The 26,731-nt window shown below is 39.1% G+C and overlaps 1 protein-coding gene across 2 annotated transcripts in view; it reads left to right on the top strand.

Annotated features, from left to right (window-relative positions):
- The window catches only part of LOC103042757 (kelch-like protein 25), a 37,133-nt gene extending 11,712 nt beyond the window's left edge, over window positions 1–25,421 (top strand). The window contains exons 2-4 of one of the 2 annotated variants that reach the window (XM_022683977.2): window positions 531–643; window positions 7,916–9,763; window positions 24,240–25,421. In XM_022683977.2, the coding sequence (XP_022539698.1) occupies window positions 580–643; window positions 7,916–9,729 (1,878 nt within the window). In that variant the 5' untranslated portion in view covers window positions 531–579 and the 3' untranslated portion in view covers window positions 9,730–9,763; window positions 24,240–25,421. The remainder of the gene's footprint in view (window positions 1–530; window positions 644–7,915; window positions 9,764–24,239) is intronic. The other variant, XM_022683978.2, reaches the window with a different exon arrangement.
- Window positions 25,422–26,731: the final 1,310 nt, after the last annotated feature.

Consider the following 26,731-nt stretch of genomic DNA (forward strand, 5'->3'; position numbering starts at 1 on the left):
GACAGCTAATTACATCTGTATCAACTAAATAAGGTCGCATTAACATGAGATTTGTAGTCCAAGTCTAAGTCTAATCTAGGGCTACCTGATATATCATTTAATCCTCGTCATCGCGATGTGCGCATGTGCAAGTTACAGTTGCTGTTTTCCTCTGGTTTTCAGTGCTCGGCGCTGACTCAGCTCTTGATCGGTCCGGACGCGAGACAGCGTGCAGGTGGGGGTGGGGGTGGGGCTGGTGACGTCATGGGCCCTGCATTGTTAAATATTACAATATATGTTGTTAAAAAAAAACATTTGCAATGTAAATTTTTTCCAATATCGTGCAGCCCTAGTCTAATCCCATTTCACCCCTTAGCCCTACCCCTCTGTTTTACATATACTTTTATACTTTTGTACAAAAGAGAAATGGGATTGGGCCTAAATCTAACCCATACTCACAAACTGGGATACAGTGTTTTAGGAAGGGATGTGGATTGCAATCTCACGTCACTGTCTCTGTGCTACTCTTCTGTCCCTCTGCTGTCGTGTAGAGCACCGCTCTCTCAGCCTGGCCTGCAGAGGGGGTGTGTTCTGGGACCAATGCAGACCCCACCTCAGATCTTCTCTGTCAGTGCCTGCGCCTGGGTCAGCAGATTTTGTCACTGTAAGTGTTTTCTGGACACCTGCTTCACTCCACACTGAAGGGAAATGCTTTGAGTTTGCTTGGTTTGAATGTGTGCATGATTTCCACATGAATTACACTTTAATTACACCAGTGCAAAATTAAGGGGTTCGTGTCTGTGCATGAATAGATGGGAAATTGAATGCTAGTATGTCCCTCACACTACAACACAGCTGCCTTTGGTATATTTAGTACAGTACCAGTCAAAATTTGGACACACCTTCTCATTCAATGTTTTTTACTTTTTCCCATTCATTGTACTCATCCAGACTATGAACGAAAACATACGTAAACATGTAAAAACATAAGTGTTAAACAAAAAAAAAACAATGGATTGTATCTGGGGAGCTCTTAACTTAAGGTTTGTTAGAGTGGTGACTCTGAACTTATCCTGTGCAACAGAGTTAACTCTTGCTCTTCCTTTCCTGTGGTGTTCCTAATAAGGGCCAGTTTCATCATAACATTTTTAATGGTTTTTGCAACTGCACTTGAGAATACTTTCAAAGCTCTTAAAATTTCTTGAAGTATTTTTTCTTTACTTTCTTTACTCAAAATAATAAGTTTCTTTGATTTTACAAAAACCTCTGGAATATAATCAAGAGGAAGATGGGTGATCACAAACCATCAAACCAAGCTGAACTGCTTGAATTTTTGCACCTAAAGTGGCATGAAGTTATTCAAAAGCAGTGTGTAAGACTGGTGGAGAAGAACATGCCATGATGCATGAAAACTGTGATTAAAAAACAGTGTTATTCCACCAAATATTGATTTCTGAACTCTTAAAACTTTATGAATATGAACTTGTTATTTTGCATTAGTTAAGGTCTAAAAGTTCTGCATCTTTTTTGTTGTTTCATTCATTTCTCATTTTCTGCTAATAAATGCTCTAAATGACAATATTTTTATTTGGAATTTGGGAGAAATGTCTGTAGTTTATAGAATAAAACAACAATGTTCAGTTTACTCAAACATAAACCTATAAATAGAAAAATCAGAGAAACTGATACAGAAACTAAAGTGGTCTCCTCATAATTTTTCCCAGAGCTGTATATAAACATTCTGGGTTTTTTTTTTTTCACTTTTTTGTTTACAAAATAATTCTATATGTTTTTCTTCATTGTTTGGATGAGTTTAGTATTATTCTACAATACAGTACCTTTTATATAATGAATAAACCTCTGAATTTAAGGTGTGTTTAAACTTTTGACTGGCACTGTATATCATCACTGCCCTGCAAAAACTGTGTATCTTCATTTTGTTATGTTAGTATTTAATGATAAATAGACCAGTAGAAAAGTTCCAAAATAACTTGGTACAAAATCTTTTTCCATTGACCTTAGTGGGAGGTTGTCATATTGTCAAGTTGGATATTATTTCATGGCAGAGATAATATCTCTCTATCTGAGCTCATATGTAAAAGTTTATGTATTCTTGGTCAAATGGCACATTGCTGCTACTCTAAAATGATATTCTGAAAGGATGCTGCGAGTGAATGTAATTTAATTAACTGCATTGTACGTAAATGTGTAAATATGACAGATTTGTATGTGACTTCAGGCAATCATAAATGGCAGTGATGACATGACAGAGTTTAAAGCCAGCATTAAATGAAACTTATAGTTTGAGTAAATTCTTGTCTGGTTATCAAATTTTAATTGAACTACATGTTTCCTCTTTTTATTGTGGAAATCTTTCACACATATTTTAAGTCAAGTAAATTCAAAGCATTCCTTCTCTCCAGTGCACCGATTCATCCTTCAGCAGCCCTGCATTAAACTCCCACCCTCCCGGATCTCCACATCCCCCTGCGTCGCGCTGTGCATGCCTTTACTGTGACCCGCGTTATTTTGTGTCTGACCTCTGGCATTGTTGTGCTTGTCAGAGCAGCGGTGTGATCCATAGAGCCTTGTTGATGTCTGCATGCCTGCACCCCTTTGATTCATCAGTGAATGCTCTAAACCATGGCGAGCTGTTTTTGTCTAAAACGCACCAGCTGCAGAAACCGCAGCTCAGATTTATCAAAAAAATCTCTGCAATGCAATTTCTTATTGAAAAAAAGTCTTATTTCAGTTATGATATATAATTTGTACTGGTAATATTATCTGGTCTGCCGACCTATAAACCCAATCTGACTACATTGAAAGAAATGATGCAGAAAATTTACTTTAAAAAGTTTCACAATATCTGCACTCATTTCAGCTAAATTTAAATAACTTTAACTCAGTTTCAGGACTTAAATGTTACATAGAGTAAATAAGTGAACTAAACTTCAGTCAATCCTTTCTTTTAGTAAACTTTACTTCATTTATGCATACTATATCACCTAATTACGATTACTTAATTTATACAATATTACTCAAATAATTTATAATACATAATATTTTATAACTCCTGAAATTTAAATATTTCGAGTTAAAACACACATATTACACTCTCTCAACACATGAATGACATGTAATACATTCTTTATACTAGTTTACTAAAATAGAATGTATTACATGCCGTTCATGTGTTGAGACAGTGAGACTGTTTACAAATTAAATCTTTGAGATTATGTCAATATTTGAATGTGTGTTTTAACTAAAATTATATATAATATTGTATAAATGAAGTAATTGTAATTGGATAATATATTGTATGCAGAAATGAAGTAAAGTTTACTAAAAGAAAGGATTGACTGAAGTTCAGTGTACTTATTTACTTTATGTAACATTTAAGTCTTGAAACCGAGTTGAAGTTACTTAAATTTATCTGAAATTAAATAAAAAAAAGCAAATGCAGAACGTTGCAAAACTTTTTTTAAAGTAAATTTTATGATTTTTTTTTAGTGAAGCCTTGTTGACACAAAGTCATGTATTGAACTTCTCTCTTATTAAAGTTAATTCAATTATTTTTTACCACCCAGGATTATTATTAGGGATAACTTTTCTACTTTATTATGATTATTACTAGTACTAGTAGTAGTCAAAACCTGATTGGTAGAAATCTAAAATAGTTTTTCAAGAACTAAAACTGTATAAATCTTGAATTTGTACTTGTCAGAATAACTTTCACCAATACCAAGACCTGGATTGTTACTTCATATCTGTAATAAGTTGTATAAATTGTAATTATAGGGAAAATAGCACTAATTTACACTGAATTTGTATCGTATCTAACAGTGTTGTCCTGCCTGTAAAATTAATCAGAATAGCTTTTTTGATTATGTAGAAGTTATTAGTAATACTTAAAACTGTCACAATAGGCATTTTTGATTGGACGACATATTGTCCTAGAAATATTTGCGATAATCAATATTATTGCCAATTTATGGTAATTTTATGCCTCTATTAAAGTGAAAATATAATAGCATAGTAATGCTGCCACACCCTTTATAATATGTAAATGAGCAGTGCACTTTTATATTAATATGAATAATCAGGTATTGGAATTGAAAAAGAAAGAACTTGTAAATATCATAAATAAAACTTAAATTATGTAAAACAAAGTCAACATGCCAGCAATTCACACTGATGGGATCTCTTTGTTAAGTAAACACAATGAATATTATAATAATTAAAATCAACAAATGATTGTGGTTGTCAATAATATAATTATTGTGTAAGGAATAATATTACAAAACAATTGATTGTTGATATATAAAATGAGAATGTCTACCAGGTAAACTGCATTGTAAATATAAATCTAAATTAGATTTTTTTTTTTTTACTAGTTATGACTAGGGGTGGGCGATATGGCTCTAAAATAATATCACGATATTGCAGGGTATTTTTGTGATAACGATATACTTGACAATATAGGAAAACTAAAATAATTCATTCATTTCAGGAATATAGTATAATAGTATAACAGAATCATCATAATCGTGGCAAAATAAATAGTATAGCATAAAATAATATAATGCAGCAAAAAATATTACAGAATATTTAGTGCATGCATATAAACTGCAAACTAAAACAATTATACAATAAATACACCTAAAGCTTCACAGTAAATAATAGACTACTTTTAAAACAGAACAGCCCAATTATCATGATATGGATTTTAAATATCATGATATTTTTGTGTCACGATATATTGTATATGATATAATATTGCCCACCCCTAGTTAAAACTGAGTTGCTAGTTTTATTGCTGCTACCATTTAAGCTAAAATGACTTGCCATTCTAAATCTCTTAACATATCTAGCAGGTATGCCAACACACACATACACACACACACCTTCACAATCAGCCCCTGCCTGACATAAACACTGGTTGCTGAAACATTAGCGTTTCTCTTTTGTTTTTTTTTTTTTGTTTTTTGTTTTTTTTTTGTTTTCTGTTCTGCCGACAGATATTTGCCCGTGTTGTAGGAATGCGAGGCTCTGATCCAGCGCCTGAGCTTTTGGGTTTGAAAAGCTGAATGAACGCTGAAATATTTTAACTGTGATCTGTTTGACTTGCAAATTTGTTTCTGAAAAGCGGAGCTTCTCTAGGCCTCTCTAGTCTTCTGTAGGCTGTACGCACAGCGGTAATATGAAATGCTGTAGGAATACAGACCCCTGATTCGGAGGGAGGGGGTGGGGTATAGCTGCATTTGTAAACACTCTGAACTTCAAAGGTGTATGGAATTAGCTAATGTGAAGCTGTTAAAGCGATGGGCTGTGGGATGAAAAAGACGCTCAGTGATCTATCGCAGGCTTTGAAGCGTTATTTTGCAGATGCTCATCAGTATGGGCTTCCTACAACATGATTTCAGCTCTGTTTGTTAAACACTGCATGGATCAATGAGTCAGGGATTGGCAGACATTCCAGTCTCATTCTACTCTTAAATTAAACAGACTCGGTCAGCACAACACATATGAATTATGGAGTGTGAGCTGATTAATGTAACTCTTAATTTGCTGTTGGCTGGCTTAACACTGGCTATAAAAAGAGACCCAGCTGTCAGTGGAGCACAGTGGCTCTCAAAGAATGCAAAAGTGCCATCCAAGCAGGAATACTAGGTTATGATGCTGTAAGTGATTTAGTATGAAATCTTTTGGGGTCCACTTGTAGTGTAAACTGCTCATAATTTATATATTCTCCCTTTCTGGGAAACAACCGTTATGTGGATTGTGAGAAAAAACAGATATGTGTATTGATGTAAAATCAGGCTTAAATCCAAATAGATTGGTATTACAGACAAATAAAACATTTATATTAGAGACCGACCGATATGGGTTTTTCTAAGGCCGATGCCGATACCGATCATTAGTGGTCAGAGTCAGCCGATGGCCGATGTGACCTGCCGATTTTTAGGGCCGATATGCTATCGTATTATACTTATTTGGCATGCTTAAAATCATACTAGTAAGAGGAGGATTACTTAGAAGCCTTTACACAATTCATTTAAGGCATTTTAATTATTCAATTGAACATGTAATGGCCAAAATATGGTAAAAACCAGGAAAATTTTTAGGCGCTTTTCAGATTTTCTATTTTTTTTTTTTTCAGACACATAAAATGAACTATTTATATGGATGAAGTGTTTTGACAGCTCTATATTTTACTATAATGTGTTTACAATCATCATATAAAATTTTTAACTGCTACCTATTACTGGTTAGAAGTTATAGTGATTTGAACCAGTAATGATCTTTTCTTTCTCCAAAGGACTGGAAACTTTATAAGAATAAAAACTACCACTTTTATAACTCATTTTGCAGTAAACTCTGGGTTTTTGTGTGGTCTACTCATATACAAACAGAAATCCGCAGTGTCTCTTTAAGAGCGGTTGTTCTGCTGAGTGGGAAGTCTTTAGAGAAAGTTTCTATGGCCAAGCATCTCTCTTCCTTAGCCTTTCAGCTGGCCGAGCTCGCCACCTGATTGGCTGAGAGACCTCATTCTCATACCGTCATGTCCAGTAGGCTCCGCCCTGTCTGGCTGTGGGCCAGATTCGGCGTAGCGTCGAATAAAATGCTTTTAATTCGGAATTAAAGTTTAGATTCCGTCTCACATTATTCCTCGCGCGGGGTGGATATAACTGTGGATTATAGGAGACTGGATCGATGGATTTTCTTGAGTCTGGGCTCTTTTTGAAGGTAAGAGAGTGGGGGACGCGCTGGTGGGTGTTGGGGGGGTGGGGGGAGTGACTTTAGGCAGCTAAGTTACAGGACCAAACCTGTGCATTTTTCAACTCTGAACACGCGCTGCAACGCGCTCTTTCAGCTCTAATTCATACATCCTACACTAAAACGGAGCACAGTTTCGGAATCCGGAGAGCCAGACGGTTCGATCTGCATTCGATCAAATATGGACGTCCGATAAACGGAAATATGAAAATTATGATTTAATATTTTCATAACCAAGGCATATTTCGCCCTAAATGTTTATTGTCTGAAAGGAGATACAGCTAAATAGGCTATATAACTGAAAAGCAGAGATTCTAAGCTTTAAAATGGTATATTGGGTGTCTATATTGAACCTATAACTATTCATAAACACAGCCAGATATTAAATATCATATTTTTCTGGCCCGCCGGCGGGCCAGGGCGTGTTAAGAGGTTAAATACTGAAAATATCAAGTGTTAATTTGATTTTATTTACTTAGATTTTCGTTTCTGAAGAAGAGACGTCAGTTATTTTATACTAGAGCTTATAGATAGGGCTTGCCTTGCATAGTCAGGGCGCATTCCAAATGCACTCCTGCCATCAACGCTAAGCATAGTTTCGTTTGGAGAGAAATGCTACAACACCGATGCAGTTGAAATTCTATTCTTTTTCAGTAAATGAAGCAACATCACAGATTACTAATCATGAGAGAAAATATAGACTTTGGGACACTGGATTGTAAAAATGGATGCCTTACCCGTTGAAAGTCTTGCTCACTCTTGAAACCTTGCGCTGCGTTCCAAGTAGCTGCCCGCAGATGTGCCGGATTAAAATCGGCGCGGCCAAATAAGAAAATCGGCCGATGCCGATTGATAAAAAAATAACAAAAATCGGCCGATTAAATCGGCTGGCCGATCGATCGGTCGGCCTCTAATTTATATGTCTGCGGTAGTCCAGCATCAGTACAATACAATAAATGTCATCAAATATTTTTGTTTGACATATCTGTCAGAGGCCAGTATTTCATTTAATCATGTATTTGCAGATTCCACTATAATTCCATTTTCATCACGCCTCCCTTTCCTACATATCTCCCTACAATCAAGCATTGCGTGATCTTAAACTACAAATATTTAAGATAATACCTAACCAGTTCCTTTTCTGTTTTTTTTTTATCAGTTCAAGATATTGGCACAGCTGATTCCTTGGAGGTGGCAGAAAAAATGTCAGTCAGCGTCCATGAGAACCGCAAGTCAAGGACAAGCACAGGCTCCATGAACATCTCCCTCTTCCACAAGCCCTCACATCCGGACAGCGTCCTGACGCACCTCAACACTCTCCGCAAACAGTGCATGTTCACTGACGTGACGTTATGGGCCGGGGACCGTTCCTTCCCTTGCCACAGGGCGGTACTGGCGGCGTGCAGCCGCTACTTCGAGGCGATGTTCAGTGGAGGCCTCCGTGAAAGTCTGGACAGTGATGTTAACTTCCGGGACAGTGTGCACCCAGAGGTTCTGGAGCTGCTGCTGGACTTTGCTTACTCCTCTCGAGTTATTATCAATGAGGAGAACGCAGAGTCGCTTCTGGAAGCTGGAGATATGCTACAATTCCACGACATCCGTGACGCAGCAGCAGAGTTTCTCGAAAAGAACCTGCATTCGTCCAACTGTCTGGGGATGATGCTGCTTTCTGATGCCCACCAGTGCAAGCGCCTCTATGAACTTTCATGGAGGATGTGCCTGGTTCATTTTGCAGCAGTCCGAGACACAGAGGACTTTTACGGTTTGTCTAAAGACAAGCTCCTGGAACTTATCCTCAGCGATGAGCTGGAGATAGAGGATGAGCAGATAGTATTTAACGCAGTTATGCGATGGGTCAAGTACGATTTAGACAGTCGCAGAGACTACCTTCCTGAGCTGCTCCGGGGTATCCGTCTCGCGCTGTTGCCATCGGAGTGCCTCATCGAGGCCGTGGCTTGTGAAGAACTGGTTATGTCAGACAAGCGAAGCAGGCAGATTGTGGAAGAGGCCATTCAGTGCAAGAAGAAGATTCTGCAGAATGATGGAGTTGTCACCAGTCCCTGTGCCAGGCCACGCAAAGCTGGTCACACGTTGCTCATTCTTGGAGGCCAGACGTTCATGTGTGATAAAATCTACCAAGTAGATCATAAAGCGAAAGAAATTATTCCCAAGTCAGACTTGCCCAGTCCTAGAAAGGAGTTTAGTGCTTGTGCCATTGGCTGCAAGGTTTACGTGACTGGAGGGAGGGGTTCGGAAAATGGAGTCTCAAAAGATGTATGGATATACGATACGGTCCATGAGGAGTGGTCCAAAGGCGCTCCGATGTTAATCGCACGCTTCGGCCATGGTTCAGCAGAGCTGGAAAATTGCCTTTATGTTGTTGGAGGTCACACTGCCATAGCTGGCGTTTTTCCTGCTTCCCCTTCAGTATCTCTGAAACAGGTAGAGCGGTACGACCCGCTGACCAACAAATGGACCATGATGGCACCGCTCAGAGATGGTGTCAGTAACGCAGCTGTAGTCAGTGCCAAGCTAAAGCTCTTTGTATTTGGTGGGACTACCATCCACAGGGACAAGGCTTCCAAAGTGCAGTGTTACGACCCTGTAGAGAACCGCTGGACGATAGCCGCAGAGTGTCCTCAGCCCTGGCGATACACCGCTGCTGCTGTGTTGGGCAGTCAGATCTTTATCATGGGCGGTGATACAGAATTCACCGCTGCTTCTGCTTACCGCTTCGACTGCGAGACCAATCTATGGACACGAGTAGGAGACATGACCTCTAAACGAATGAGCTGCCATGCTGTGGCCTCTGGTAACAAACTCTATGTAGTTGGTGGCTACTTTGGGACTCAGCGCTGCAAAACATTGGACTGCTATGATCCAACATCAGACAGCTGGAACAGTATCACCACAGTGCCTTATTCACTGATTCCCACTGCATTTGTTAGCACCTGGAAACACCTCCCAGCCTAGTAGCACCAGAACCGACAGGATAAACTTGAACTGGGTAAGATTTCTTTGTTTTATTGTGCTGTGTTTAATGTTGTAAGGCCACATAACTGTATTCGGATTGAAAACAGGCTGAACAAAGCAATATCTCTTAAATCTGGACACCCTCATTGTTAGACAGGTATAAAGTACTAGAGCCCCAGTCCTAAATAATAGTACTTTAATAAAAGTGCTCTTTGATTTGATTTGATTTGTTCAAAAAAGTGACTTGAGTACAGATAGAAGTGTTCTTTAATGCATCCACTTAAGTGTGGTGCTTAAAGTATTCAACATATTTTGTGCTTAAGTATAATAGGTAGTTTCATAGTACTGAAAGTAAAAGTACAGTACTGTGTTCTGTAGTTATTACAGAAAGCAGTGGAAAGTTCTCAGAGTAAAAGGCTGAACAGGAGTACAATATTCTTTTTGTAAGCACTGTGTTTTTCTTGACTTGCTCAGTGATGAGGAGCTTCAATAAACCCGGTGACAGAACAGAGCATCTCCCACTCTGGCTTTAGTGCTACTGTGGGTTTGGAATGATTCCTAACATTTTTTTAATTGTATCAAATAACTATGCATCACATATATCACAGTAAAAATCTTAACCTCATCCAAAATAAGTAGTGAAGTAAAAGTGGAGAAGTAGAAGGAAAAAAAGGAAAAATTCAGTAGTAAAGTATTTCTTTTTTATTACTATACATCTTTGCTCTTTCGGAGATTTAGGTTTAGAATTAGTAGGTACAATAAATACCTTTTTGCACAAATAACAGCTTACAGAAGAAGATGCATTGCAGTATATTTCATCATCCAGCATTATTTTTCCATTTATGCCCTATAAGGACCACCAATTTAATGGTTCTGTTTAAAAACTTTGCATTAAATACATGTTTATACTTCAGAAGATATACTTTTCACACCTACACGAGTCCAAAAAAATTTAGTTCTTCAAATGGAATCAAAGGTAGTCCTTGTAGACTAAGAATCTTACATTTCCAGACTTCCTGACTTTTATGGCAAATGAAAAATGTCTGTTGCACATTGAACAACTACACAGCATGACATTTTCTTTAATTAAGAAAACAGGGCCTCTCAGGGCTTCAGACGTCCAAAGCTTTCCCATACTGTCAGCCAGCCCCAACTAAAAATCCTCAGTTAAATTTTTTGTAGCATTATTACTGCTTATTTTTTGTGTATTTTTCTACTGCCACAATGGCATCTGATTTTATTACATTGTATTTTTAATACATATAGCTGTGAATTGTGAATTTACATTCACTCACACTCACTCACAGCGGGTCTACAAATGGAGTGTAACAAATGTAGAGTTAAGTACCGTAATACAAAACTGCAGTATTTTCGGTTTCAAATGTTGGAAATAGGAAACACAGCTAAATTGGTTAGGGAGGTATTAATATCTGAGAATCTGTGCTGGTTTGTGTCTTTTGTTACATTGTACATTGTTAAAAAAGTAGAACTGTAAAAAGAACTTGACTACATCTTGTCGTTATCAGATACATGGGCAGAGTCTCTTTAACATCCCATAAACCAATTAATATGAAGTATAGTTAGGCCTGTCACGATAAGATTTTTTTGTGGATGATATATTGTCCCAGAAATTATTGCGATATTCGATATTTATGTAATTTTAAAATTACAAAAATAAAAATGTCACTGACATAAAGAAAAAAGAATAGCATAAAAAAGTAATTATACACATTTTACAGACAGGAAAAATTTAATTAATCATTTATTATAATTAGTTTGGGAATTAAATACTTATTTTTTCACCTATATTTTTAGTCCACACTGTGTGTATGGAGTCACAGTTATTGAAGCATGACTTGAACAAACATACACATAACTCCATAGACAATATCACGATAAATAAAAATTGTTGAGGTCATGTTCATTTAATGCATGATAAATCAATATTGCAATTATTTGCTAAGTAGAGTTATGAATTTGGTGAGTTGGTTTGTCAGGTGTTGTGACGAATTCTAGCTTTCTGTCAGAATCCGAATCCCCTTTATTTACACATGCCCCCTGGAGCAGACTGACTGTAAAAGATAAGGGTTAATCTACTGTTACAGTAAATAGATGAATTCCCAGCATTCCTAAGTGTTTGTATTTATATTGCTGCATGATGCGCCTGGACACCAAGGGAAGTCAGATTTCGACACAACACCAGTTCTTTTATCCTCTGGTTTGATTAAAGACTGCATCAGCTTCCTGTAATTGGTCTGAAAGTCTTTAGAACTATTTAGAAAAGTGTTTCACACTGCAGACGAACCAGACTAAGGTTCAGTGGATCCGGACCGAGAACACCTCTGGTCCTTGGGTCTCGACCATGGTTCACGGCCTCTTTTACACCTGCTACTTTGGTTCGGACCCAAACTGAAAAGCCAGAGTAGGTGTGAAAGCACTCCTAAGATCTGCCAAAAATTTGTCTGCTGCACCTTTTCACATTTGCGGCTTTCCTGAATTCAGCTTGAGTTCTTAAGTATTCCAGTACAGTAGCTGTAGCCTAAATTATCTCAGCGCTGAGACTCAGCACTTGGAGTTGTATTGCTAAGTGCAGTCTGTCCTGTGCCAGGATCATAAATCATTTTAAATAAAGTTGTGCCTGCGCTCTAATAGTGCTGATACCAAGTATGAATATTTAAGTATTACATCAGCTCAGCACTCAAGCCAGGCAGCAGCAGTAGAGCCTCTCTGCTGAGAATCTGTGAGTTTATTCTATCACATTACGTCAAAATCTGTTGAATGCTTTAGAAGCGGTTGTGCTCTGGGTGTTACCTTCAGCAGATTCTTTTGACATTATCTCCCCACTAAGAGCTTCTGAACTCCGCCGGCCTTGACATTTCCACACCGAACAGTGATTTCTGTCGAGATAACGGAGTGCCAGAGTGCTAAGCACTTCTTTGCTGCTCTGTTTGAAGTCAGCAGCTGTCATCCTGAAGGTTTTATGGGTGACTGAGGGGGGGGGGGGGGACCTATAAACCCATCTAGATGCCAGACAGAAGAGAGGCATGAATGATGCGCTGTTCGGCAATCTGCCTGACCGATAGCTGTGGGCTCGAGGCTCAGACCTGACAATCCCAATACCGTCCAGAGGGATCAATGCGACACATCCTGTCTGGTGAGCTAGTGATCCACTTAAACATTGATTTGTGATTTGCATTACAGAAGACTTAGACTCAGTTAATTGCCCATTACCTCACAAGTCGAAGAGCAAGCTAGTGCTAAACCTGCTTATTTACAGACTGCATTAGTACAGCATTGCTAACAAGGCATCATCTTCACTACCTCCTATGTAAAGGGTAGATAATATTTAATTTATGTACAGTACCAGTCAAAAGTTTGGACACACTTTCTCATTTTTTATTACTAATTATTATTATTTATTTTCCTACATTGTACATAAATACTGAAGTCATCCAAACTATGAAGGAACACAATATGAATCATGTAGTAACTTAAAAGTGTTAAACAAATCAAAATACTCTGTGAAGCATTGAGGTGCTCTTAGCTGGGTGCTGTTAACTCTGATGAACTTATCATGTGCAACAGAGTTCATTCTTGGTCTTCTTTTCCTGGGGCAGACCTGATGAAAGCCAGATTTATCTAATGTTTTTGATGGTCTTTGCAACTGCAGCTCTTGTCATTTGTCTTTGTTAATTAAGTTATGTTAGAGCAATACTCATGTAGGGCTATTCACTGTATACCAACTCAAGTTAAAGTTCAGCACAGCTGTTAACTGAAAGGCATTCCGGGTGACTACCTAATAAAGCTGACTGAGAAAATCTAGCCAAGATGTGCAAAGCTGTCATCTAAGCAAGAGGTGCTACTTTGAGTAATCTAAAATATATTGAGGTTTGTTTTACACTTTTGCAATCCAAAAAAATGTTAAATGATGAAAAATCACTGAATTTAAGGTGTGTCCAAACTTTTGACTGGTACTATATCTAGAAAACGTTTATGCTATTAAGACCAATGGAACTTTTCATACAAAGGAGGAGTTAACCCTAGAATTCTAACACTGGGTGATTTTTCAACCACACAATTTTATCATGTGATTTTCATTGTGTTGCTGCTGTCTGAGTTTCATGGGACTTTGGGGAGCTTCAGGGCTTACTGATGTCATCAGTGTTATGGTTGATTCCCTCCTCCCATCTGTGTTTTTTCAAGAGGCATGACGTTAGTGATAGAGAGTAACATATTTTATTGGTGAAATTTACCTGATGTTTGTGTTTGTGTGTTTAAATCAGGGCTCACATGTCTCAGGAATGGGTGAACCAAGGCCAAGTTCCCAGCAGCATATTTTTTTTTTATTAGGACATTACCTGTTAAGGATTACCTGATTTCCCCAAAAATTTTCTGCTTTTTTATAGTCATCCATGGTACTTTTTTATAGTCATCCATGGTACTTTTTTATAGTCATCCATGGTACTTTTTTATAGTCATCCATGGTCCTTTTTTATTTAATGTGGTGATGTATGTTGTAAAATTAAAGAAGGGTTCCAAAACTTGTCATACAGTGTATTCCCAGCGTTAATGATGGTGTTACTAATTCTAGGGTTAAGTAAATCTGGACATAATCAGTCATCTGAGTGTTTAGGAAACTAATATTCTCTGGCTGTGTAAAATGACATTCCTCCCTGCAAGGCTTTGATATCCTTTGCTTCTTCAATATCAGTGTGTGGTACATTGCTTAGTAAGCATTAAAAACATCCCATGGTGTCATAATATTTGCTTGACCTCTTACCTTTCTCTCAGCATGACACCAATATTAGTGTCTGTGTGAAGCGGCGGTTCAGTTTTAGAGGGCGATTCTCCTGCTGTGTGCTGCAGAGATCTCTGCTCTCGCGAAACACAGGCTGATCAAGCTTAATGTAATTTTCCCTCACTATCACAGGTCAGTAGTTTCTAATGGTGATAAAGTCCAGTCTCTGAATAAATTACACTTGTCAGACGCGTTTAAAAAAATCTTTTCCTGCTCCAGGAAGTCTACATTTCAAACCTGGAAAGCTTAAAAGCTTAGATCATAATTTTAGGGCTGTCCAGTCTATTGTATGTTAATTGTTACTGGCATATTGTTTTTTTTTTAAAGGAGAGTGAATTTATTTATGCAAACTCTTCCCACAGGCCCTGATAGAATTGTACTGGCTGAATGTGAGTCTACTGGTGCAAATCTGCCTCCAGAGTAAAATAGATAAGTGTGTAGAATTCATTAGCAGAGCTTTTGGTAAGATACCATGTTTTTACTGCTGTATAAAAGATGGATGAGGCTTTTGCTCTTCTTGGATGCGATGTGTGTTTTTTTTTGTTTGTTTGTTTTTTCTTCTTTTTCCCAAGAGTGACCGCAAGTGCAAGGTCATTCAGAACGCAGATAAGTAGGGCATTAATAAGCTCTTAACCGATCCAAACGCCGCTCTGAATAAACTCATGCTTATTTAGGGAAGCACATCGTATCCAGTAAGATTGAAAGCCTTAAATTGTAATATTTGACCAGTCAATAGATTTGCTAGTTTAGCTAATCCTGGTCATCAGGTCGTATTTGGTTAAGGATTACTAGCTTACTTATTAAGTCTCAACATTTAAGTCGGAACGGAAAACTCTAAGGCTAAATTGTTTGTTAAATGGAAGTAAGATATAAATTGACTAAGAATGAGAGTCCTCACGTTTAACTACTCGAGGAGGCTCTAGTAACACTGAGTGAGAGAAAAAAAACTGAAGTGACACTAAATCAGTAGGAATTTGTAGTGAACATGGGTCCAAAATGCTTCGTCTTAAGGTGCTCATGTAGTGATGTTGAGCTGCCATGCCCTGCAAGGTCAGCTGTGCACTTTCTGCAGATATCCTTGTTTTCTGAAGGCTTTAATGTAAAATGCTTCCATATTTTTGACAACTTGGGTCTGCTAGAGCTAACCAGGGTTTTCCACAGGAAATTGGTTGGGGATTTGTTGAGTTGAGGGGATGTGCGACGAGTGTTTAATCGATTTAATTGATTGATTGTAGCATCCCTAGTTGTAATGTATTATCGTTATGGTACAGTACTTTCTATGTGACCATAAAGTAGGCAGTTTCACTGATGATGATCCAGTTGTTCTTGATTGTGCTTAAACACTTTCTCCTCAGCTCCAGCTGGGCAGGGCTGGGAAATCCAGGCCTCTTAACGCAGCGCCGGCAGAGCGTTTCCTGATCATGAGCAAATAATCACTTCTTCCACGAGTAATAATTCACACTTCCTCACCAGCCAGTGACACAGCCAGCACCAGCACTCTCTGTTTCACTGTGAAGCAGGTGGCCCAGCAAAAGCTCGACTTTATAATTAGCCTCAGGGGGGCGTGGATTCGGAGTGTGCGGAGGGTGCCGTGCCAGGCCTGCTGACGGATGCTGGCAGCAGCGGGTGTCTCGCGGAATGCCCAGTGGAAGTGCAGAAACAGCAGCTGGGCCGTCCCAGTCCCCCTTACCGCCACCTGCCCATCCCCTCAGTTAGTCCCCTCCAGATAACAAAGGAAGTTTCGCAGGATTCTTCGTTGTTTTGCTTTGTTGCACGAGCTAAATCTCGGGACTGCATGCCTGCACTATCAGCCAACGAGGGCAAAGCCCTGCACACTAGAGATTACAGAAATGAGCGAGACAGTAGTCTCCAATGTATAGATACTATAAGGATTTTTTTTGTTCAGAGGCAGAAATGGTTTGAAATGCCACTGAAATGCAAGTTATTTCTAGTCAGTAGTCAATATGTCTGCTGCGTCTGGAGACAGAAATGCAGATTAAAGGTGTCTCATTCACTGATTAAGTGCATGTGATGATGGAACTTAACATCTGGGAAACAAAGCTTTTAAACAGAGCTTTCTTCTTGAATGAGAGAGAGACTTTTCTTGCCATTTTAGTGTTTTTTTACTCATAGTTCTGTTTCGTAGACTGAAATCTCAACGCGTTCTATCCTATACTATTTTACCTCCTGCTCAAGGCCTGGCATGATGCTCATTGCTACCTTACACCCCACATACAGTCAATCTTCATGTGTGGTGGTCTGGAAGTGAGGTGTGTTCAGGTAAATTTCTGGCACTTCTTGGCAACGGAAAACACAGGTGAACCACTACTAGGTGTGTAAATTACAAGATTATTACTATAATACGATATTATATTGATTATTTTAGTCAATGACACAATAATGTTCGATACCTCAAAATATGTTACAATTCAGTTTGGTTCGATACGATTTAATGCGATTACAATCTGTTAATTTTCTTACAACTCACAAATGAAAAAAAACATATTTTGAATGTTTTATTAATGAATGACAAATGTAGTGTAATCGTAAGCAGTAAATATGTACAGTAGACAAGTGCAATTATCAGAGCAATGAGGCTAAACAAAAAACAGCAGTTGTCCTGCGAATCTTAACTACTGCTTTCCAAGAGCAGCTTTGCTTCTGTAAACATTTTAACCAAGATTGCCATTGCGCACACTTGCTTATCAATAATGCAATAAGAGAAAAGTAAAGAAAATAAATACATAAAAATGGAAATGCACTGGATAAGCATATATGAGTTACCTTTGAGTAACTACAATGTTTAATCTCTACAGCATAGAAAGACTTTCAGTATTTTTCTTTTTTTTTTTTGTAAAATCAGCTTATCAACGTGTTGAGCTTAGAAGGAACAATGTCACTGGCAGTGTTAAAAAAACACTCAGAAGGTACAATAGTACTTGAAATGCACAGGTATTTCTTAGCCAAGTCTTAACACTTACACTCCTTGCAAATTGCAAATGTGTTTTCTGTCTCTCTGCTTTATTTTCTGAAACTTAAGTACTTCCACACATGATTTGTATCCAAAAGGAGAGTGTATGTCATTTTCTTGGTTGCTAGTGCTCAGGCGACTGACAAACAGCATTGTGCTGCAACCTAGAGCTTAGATAGAGCATAGCACAAAGAGGAATAATAATGCAAATAATGTTTAAACGCATATGAAAGATACATGCATCAGTGTTTTTGCATTAAATCAATGCATCGGATTGTTTACAGTTTGGATCCATACATCATTACAAATTGATGTATTGCTATATCACTAGGGTACACCCCCGCTCAATACACACACACCAATATGCAGCACAAACCCAAGTTTTACATCCACAGTAGAATAGAACAGAATACAAAATAAAATAACATTGCTGTTCCTGTAAATGACCTTCTCGCGCACCTTCACAGCATGAACAAGTTTCATCTGCTGAGAAGTTAAAATACTAATCCGCCAGAGCGCACCTGGCTCTTAAAGTGTTTTAATTAATACATGCCTTTAGTCTGTTTTGAGTCATGCAAGGTGTACTTTTCCCGTCGCTATGAAAGCAAACACACACTGACACGGCCTAAATCAAGCTGCACAGTGCACAGTCAACTGCTTAAATAGGGTTTAGAAAATGCATCTGAAACAGAAACACCATTTTGGTAAGTGTCCTTGAACGAGAGAGGCTTGATTTACTGTAATGATCCTCTTTTAAGCCTCAATTTAATCAGGTTTTATTGTTTTAACGTGGATTCTCAGCAGCACATAAATTACATGGCTAAATAGAACAGTAGAATATGTTGTTATGGTGCCACCTAATCTACACAGCAAACCTATGAATGCTTCTTTTCTGTACTAAGAGTTTAAAACAAACACCCATATCAACACAAATGACTGATTTTATCAGTTTCCATTGTCTTGTGTTGCTTTTTTTTTTACAATTAGCCACTACATGACTGACTCACCAGCCAATGAGAGCAAAGGCCTGCAAACTAGTAATGACAGAATTTATGACTCATAAATGTTTAAATACTTCTGAGACTCTCTAGGAAAGCTATGAGCACACAATAAGTTAGACATTTGGGAATTGCATTTGTTATCCATTTCTAGCTCTCAGCTCTACTGTGGTTTCACCTTTTAGGGTGAATTTTTAACAGTTTATAAGTGACATGAATAACTAGAGTAGTAGAATGTTTCTTTAAAGCCACATCAAACCCTTTGAAGAAAAAATTGAGGTTTTATTACAATAATCTGAAGATAAACCCCCACATTAACACAATCAGCTAATTGTCTTTCAGAAATAGCCACCCATAAACTGCACCCATTGTTTGTACAATTTGGGAAACGGTTCTTGTAATTATGGTCTTTTTTGGCTTTAAGTAAATTCTCAACAAACAATTAATGAATCTCACTTAAGCTATTTTTTATCCTCCCAGTAGTGCTTTCAATGATTATATGGGGATACAAGGTGAAGACAGAACAGCTCCTTCCTACCTGCACTCACTCCTGAAGGCTTACGCTACCTCCCGGCCGCTGCGCTCCTCCAATGAACGTCGCCTCGCTTTGCCAAACAAACATTCTTTGTACTTGACTATTGTAAGTCGCTTTGGACAAAAGCGTCTGCCAAATGTAATGTAATGTACTACCGAAGAAAGATTTTTGGTTCAAACGAGAAACATTTTTGTAGTACAGATATTTGAATCAACCATTAACTTTTTAAAGAACATTTACCCAATGTAATACACTGCCTTATTAAAAAAAAAAAAAAAGCTACACTATTATTTTGTTGGACCACCTTTAGTTTAGCTTTGATTGCAGCACGCATTCACGGTGGCATTGTTTCAATAAATTTCTGCAATGTCACAAGATTTATTTGAATTCAGTGTTGCATTAATTTTTCACCAAGATCTTGCAGCAGCATTGATGATGGTAGAGTCTGACCACTGCACAAAGCAGCTCTTCTCCAGCACATCCCAAAGATTCTCAGTGGGGTTAAGATCTGGACTCTTTGGTGAACTCTCTCAATCCATGTGTGAAAATGATGATCTCATGCTCCCTGAATCACTCTTTTACGATTCCAGCCCCATTAATCCTGACATTGTCATCTTGGAATATGTCCGTTCCATCAGGGAAGAAAAAAATGGTCTATATTCAGTATATTTAGGTAGTCGGCTGACCTCATTCTTTCAGCACATACTGTTACTGAACCTAGACCTGCAGACCAAGTGCAGCAACACCAGATCATTTACTTTGTTTTTTTGGCTTTAAGTGTTCTCTACACTTAAAACTCTTCCCTTTGTTACAAACATGGTTATTTGTACAGAACCAATGTTGGTTCCTTGATTGAACCATTTTTTAGCATCTTTATTATTATATTAAGTGTTTGTCATGCTTTTTACAATCTTTCTTCAATTACCATGACCCCTCTTTCATGCACTGTATATGGAAAGCTACCTCATCGCCTGGCAATGTGCAGGGACCTCTGCCTGCACATCACATCACAGCTTCATCCTTTCTCTCAGGTTGTTCTACCAGGAGGCATACCGAGTACATGACTCAGCTTGGACTCGAACATGAATCCCAATTGTTGGGGGTGCACCTCTGCACTGACTAGCCTGTGCTTTTAGCGGGTGCGTCCTCAGGGGCCGCAACAGCGATTCCTTATATAACAGGATTCATGAAGGTGAGCGCTGTAGACAACTCCGCTCTTTGCTCTGCCTCTAAAAATACCTGTGACCCTCGGTGCTGCAGTGCGTCTCTGCACTCCTCACGAGAAAACAAAGCAGCGAAGTAAAAAGCAGGATGCAGAAGCAGCTCTGAGAATGATGCACGCCTTGCCCCAGGCCTGGGAATCCTGTTTCAGCACATTAATATTTTAACAACTTCAGCAGCAGGCGAGAAGGGAAGAGCAGGAGGCTACCTGCCGGTTATCAAATTCAGCCAACTTCTCCAGCTCTCTAAATAAAGTCTAAATAAAGCAAGTTGTTAGCTTTAAAAATCCAGCTTATGCATACCCTGGGGAGGTGGCAGGTGTGGTCTCGCTGTGGTAGGGACTCAAAGTTTACAGACATCAGAACCACAAACTCTTAGTACCACCCCATCATAAACCACTATGGCAGGCTGCAGCAAACAATGATAGACTGAACTCTGGCTCCTGATTGGCTAAATAAAAAAGTAACGGATCTTAAAAGCAGTTGTTTGTTTGGCTTCAGTCTAAAATTATCAACATATTCTTTAGCCTTTCCTTACATCCACTCGGTCTCCGGCCTACACTAGCAGGATTGCAGTACCTGGAGTTCAAACAATGCATCTGCCTGGCATAATAAACAGGTAAAATGTGTAGAATCATCACAGTGCTTTTTAGGAACCCTCATACTGTTTATACCTGGAATCAGCTAGCAATAGTCTCTGTAATTTTGGAGATGGGAGTGCTCCCGGGCTTGTTTTATCAGTAAGAGCACAATGCTCATTATTGCACATTTCCCTCTGCATCATCTCAAGGCTGTGTACCCTGTCAATCCAACCCACTTAATTTTATAAGCTCAGACAAAAAATATAGAATACAAAGCACAGACCCATAAAAGTGCTCTTTGCTCAGTAATAGCACTCCATCTGCCTGTGCTGCCGTACTCATCATGTGTCCACAATGAGGCCTGGTTACTGTCTTTTCTGTCAACACTGCAGTTTTATTAGGCTGCATTGTGCTCTGCTAATCCAGGTAATTTGCCAGTTGGAACGGCCCTGACCCTTTGCCAACTGCCACTCTCCCCTCCTACTTCTGGAAAGCCTAAACCAGCTAATTGTTTTGCTGTTGCTGAGGCCCTAAATCGGATTGTGCTGCTGTAATCTGATCTCTTTGTCACCGTAGCCGCAAACACGATGTTTTGGCCCAGTCCACAGTTCCGCCAACTAGAGGCAGCAGGCGAACAGAGGTGGCAAAGGCCAGGATTTCCCGTGAGGCTCATCCCCTGACAGCAGGAACTCCTGCCTAAAGACAAGAGCAGGCTTTGCCTGGTCAATGTGACCTGGTTGAATTGGCAGTGGACTTAGGCAGGCATGGTGCTTGAGCTTCTTTTTCTTGGAATGAGCATGCTTGGCTTGCTTCTTGCTTTCCCTTAAATTCACCTCTTATCGTCCACCACGGTATATCCATTCCTACCCCACAGTCTAGACGGCAGCGTCTGCTGCTGATAAGGGCACTGTAAGTGCTGTGAGCGCTGTGAGGGAGCTTGAGCTTGTTTAACTGTTGCCGAGAGGTCTGGGATGTTTGCAGACATTCTGAATAGCTTAATTATCATCGCACAGTAAAGTGGGCTTATCAGACTGCGTCTTAACTCTTTTCTCATTTGGAGTCCAACCACTCTGCAACCTTTCGACCACCTCTGTGACCGGTTGTATCGCTGCATTCCCACGCTATTAAAGCTCATAATGGATGTGAGACCACACTGTCAGCCTTGCGGTGTGATGACAAAATCCAAGCTGATTGAACCGAAGTTGTATTCAACTTTCAGGGCAAGTCTATTCTTGTCAGAGAGCCATAAACTAGGGAAAGAGGGGATGGGGTGGGCTTTAGGAGCTGCTGCAGAGAACACAGGGATCTAGACAGAATGATTACCCAATCTGCATCCTTTGATTCCGTGCCAGCCGACTGTCAGTATCTACGTTTTTTCGATCCTCAAGACTCTGCGGACTTTGTGCTGAAGTTTCCACCCACTCTTGAAGAAGACTTCCTCTGCTTTGCGTTTCTAAAGAGATTAAATATCAATACTTTGCTTGCTCCTGCAGTTTGTGCACATTCTTAAAATTCCTCACATTTCACACTTTAAAGCAGTGTCACCCTGTGAGATGCAATGACACACCTTTCTTAAATCATCTTGATCCATTGGCGTCGCTCAAATCTGCACTGCCTCAGCTGCTTGCAGATAAGCAGATCTTGCGTATTCTGCCCTCAAACTAAGACGCTGCCACAATTTCTCTTGCCTTTTTCCCAAACTGAGAGTACCGCATCTCTTAATGCTCTCACACATTCTTACGGGAGGGATTAGCATTAAACTGGAACGTGGTAAAACACGTCAAGGTGATGAGGCAGGGATTAGAGGCCCGGGCTGGCCGACTCATCGAGCGGCTCCGTTTCCTTACGGCTCCCTGCGAGCAACCGGCTTAAAATCCTCGGAGTAAACTGTAGCAGCTTCAGCACGCTGTGCACTTGAAGTGCTAAGAGACTGCAAATCCCTTCCTCTCTCCGCAGAGACAACAAAAAAGAGATTCAAAGGCATTCGGAATTGATTCAGCCGGTTTCTTCAAAGCATTCCCAAATCCCTCCTACAGATTCTCGATGTGAAACAGCCTAATTTCACATCGCTGATTTCTTTACACTATTGACTCTCAAAGCAAGCTCACACTGCTGCCTTTATTTCTCTTTTACATGCAGCAATTGTGGCAACAAATTTGTACAGTCTCTGTCTTCAGAGTTACTCATGTTGTCACATGGCAGTTCACACAATGCACATTTCCACACAGCGCTGATTGATCTCTCCCTTGGGAATCGACTCGGAGCTGGTGAAAAAGAAATTCGACACCCTGTCTTAACTGCCTCTCTGCCTGAAACAGAGGTTTGACCCCTTTCCGTGTGACAGCCATCACTGAGGAGTCATCTTTCCACGCTTACCCCAAGCCATTTCCTGTGTTACCACCCTCAAGGCTTCGGTGAAGCAGCCACTTCCGAATCTGAGCGTGCTGCATTCACCGGATCATTTTGCATGAAATGTGGAATGTTGACCAAGGCGAGGAGTTAGCCGGTGGGGTGAGGGAGGGAACAGAGGGCAGGAAGAGATTTTGATTAAACATTAATAAATCGCTAGTAAATACGAACAGTTATAAATCATAAATTATTGGTATATTAATGAAAAATATTATAAAGTGTTACCAATTACTTAATATGATATTTCTTATTTATCATTATTTACTTGTTAAACTAAAATTAACCGACGTACAATACCTGTCAAAAGTTTGGACATGCCTCTTCTCATTCAATGTGCTTTCTTTTCTTTAATTTTTTACATTGTAAATTTAATATCAAAGACACTTACAGATATTCAGAAACACATACAGAATTATTTAGTAAACAAAACTTGTTCAAATAAACAGAATATGTGTTACATTTTATTTTCTTACTTTAAAGTAGCACATTTATCTTTGAGGACTGATCTGCACGCTGTGAAGCTCCAGCTCATTTCAAATCACCATCTCAGTTGATCAGGTTTAGATCAGGGGATTGTGGAGGACTAACACTTTTTATACTGTTAATTATGTAATTTGAAATGTGTCCTCTAATTGTTTTCATGTCTTTAATATTAATCTACAATGTAGAAAATAAACTAAATAAAGAAATGAGAAGAGATGTGTCATGTACAATACATGTACAATTAAATACTGTATATGTCTTATACCCACTGGACAGTGGGGTAAAAAGCTTATTTAATCTTTTGTAACGGCATAAACCAGTAAGACACTTCATATACAGCTAACCTATTAAGATTCAAGTCAAAATTGAAAAATAGGAATATCAAGATCATGTTTTCTTGTTTGTTTTACCACTAACCTTTTTCAACATTGGCTGTTTGAATATTTTCTTATATTTGCTTCTGTTAGACTATACAGGGCTGAATTAAAATTTTGCTTGTCCGTCTCTCGTTGCAGGTGTGGATCACGCTCTTCCAGCCATAGCCGATGATGGCAGAAGCAGAGGCGTTTCTGGGCGAGACTCAGCCGTGGTCAGCCTTGTGGTTGGTCAGCCGTGCAGTTGCGACAGAGGGCGCCTCTCAAAAAACAAACAAGCAAATATAACTACCTAGGAGTGAGCGAGCGGAGCGACCAGAAACGTGAGCGACGCCAACGACTGGGTCGATCACCTTCAGACAGCACAAAGCTATGAAGCTATTTACACGACATGCGTTTCTTCTGTTGCCAAACAAGAGGCACACTGACACACTGACCTCTCGCCTCCATATCTGTGCTGTGTTATTTGGAATTTTTTAAATATCTGAAATATTGAACATTTTTGGTGTCAAACACTTGGCCAAGGGCCAAAGGAATTTCAGCAGTATGTAAAACAGAGACCTCTGAGACTTCTGAGGCAAGCCAAGTAGGATTTTTAGACTTGCTTGACCTCCACCCATTGATACAGTATGTGCCCATGGTGGGCTCTCTTGCTTCCAAAGGCCTTGTGAACACTACAGTGGAAACCATACATTACATCAAGCTGAAGCCTAATGAAATGTACAGAAATGAAATGCAGATGCTGATGTAGGAACACCTGTATTATGTTTTATTTAACAACGTAAAAGTACCTATGAAGTGAAACTGAACTTCTAGAATTTTCTAGAACTAGAACTCTAGGACTCCTCAGCACAAGGACTTCCAGGCATTTACATTCTTATAGAACTGGAATGATGAGAATTTGATAAATGCATTACAGTTAAGTTATTTCAGTGTGAAATACAACAAAACAAAAAAGTTTGCACATACCGCAATTTTGTTATAGGATGATGAGGGTGTTTGTTACTGAACTATATTACTGAACTGAAGTTTTTAATCTGAATGCTTCTGTGGAACATATTTGAAGAATGACCTTCACCACAGGTCTGAAGAACAGGGCATGTTTTACCACGGTTGGTTTTAATGTCTTACAAACTTTCTTCTTTTTAATGGAAAGTGACTCACTGCTAAAGTTTTCCATTCGGAAGGGCACATTCTCTGGGATTAACGACTCAATCCCGTAGGCCTCCTCATGAACTGAACTCCCGGTGCCTAAAACTGCTAGCCATGTTTGTCGTTAATGCACTCTGTTTGTTGAAGGTTTGAATAAATGACTTTCTGATGCTTGCTGACTGGTTCCATAAGCTCCCTGTGGCTTAAAGAAGCGCTCGCTCCTTCAGCTTAAACCGTTCCTCCGGCATTCAACATACCAGGCTGCTTTGAAGTAGAGAAAATAAGCTTGAGATTATTAGCTCCATGTTGCAGTGTAAACTCTTAAATCTCTTCCTCTCAAAATAGTTTATCCATCGCTGGTGGTTACTGTGTCTCTCACAACAGAATGACTTAAAGGAAGGTTCTTATGTCAGCTTTTAGTGCAGCCGGGCTCTCCCGAGAGACACATTAACTTAAAGATTAGCTCTGACAGAAATGTAAAAGAAAAGAAACAGCGCGCTGTAGCAGGTCATGCAAGAGACTAACGCTAGCATCAGTATTCATCATCTGATAAGTAGTGGGACGCGTACGTGGCTTTTTGTGCTGATGTGTGCAGAGATCTTCTCTCAGCAGAGCACTCTGTCTGACAATGCCATTTAACATCACATTTACTCATCACAGGGCTGCTTCACAGTAAGAGTGGGCAATATGGCTTAAAGTAATAACAATACAATATTTCCAGGTATTTTGTTGATAACGATATTCTCGGCAATTTGATGAAACACTGAAATTAATTGAATCTGATTAATTTATTGAATTTCCTACTGCATTCAGTGTTCATTTCGTTGATGGCCACTTTCTCCAAAATGAAAATGAGACAAAAACTAAACTAATACTTTAAAACAAGAACCATGACGAAACTGATTATACTTCAATGTAAGTGTGAGTGTGTGTTATACCTTGAACACAAATCACTTCCCGGCTGCGTAGATATATTCGTAAACTCCATTGCTATATAAAGACACCAACAAAGGTTGTGAAAATGCTGTTCACGGGGTGTAGACAGCTGTGAGCAACTTAGGTGCTTAGTGTGTAAGAGCCCAAAGACTGATGAACAAAGACATCAACCCCCCGTACTGTGACGGTTTGTAAAAAATACACTAACTGTTACACCCCTAGTGCTGAATAAAGATTCTGTACCCAGGACTCATTCTGAACTCATATGGGGGACGAGAGGAACTTTTCTCTATGTGTGCCCTAGTTGTGCCCACTGCATGAATTTGATTATTGTAAAACGTGTCATTGACACCACAAAACACATGGCACAGAACATAAATTAGACCAAACGTTGTTATATAGAGGTCCTTCTCAAACAATAAGCATATTGTGATAAAGTTCATTCTTTTCCATAATGAAATAAAAAAAATTAACTTTCATATATTTTAGATTCATTGCACACCAACTGAAATATTTCAAGTCTTTTATTGTTTTAATACTGATGA

The sequence above is a fragment of the Astyanax mexicanus genome, chromosome 10, assembly GCF_023375975.1.
Source record: "Astyanax mexicanus isolate ESR-SI-001 chromosome 10, AstMex3_surface, whole genome shotgun sequence".
NCBI classification, from domain to species: Eukaryota; Metazoa; Chordata; class Actinopteri; order Characiformes; family Acestrorhamphidae; genus Astyanax; species Astyanax mexicanus.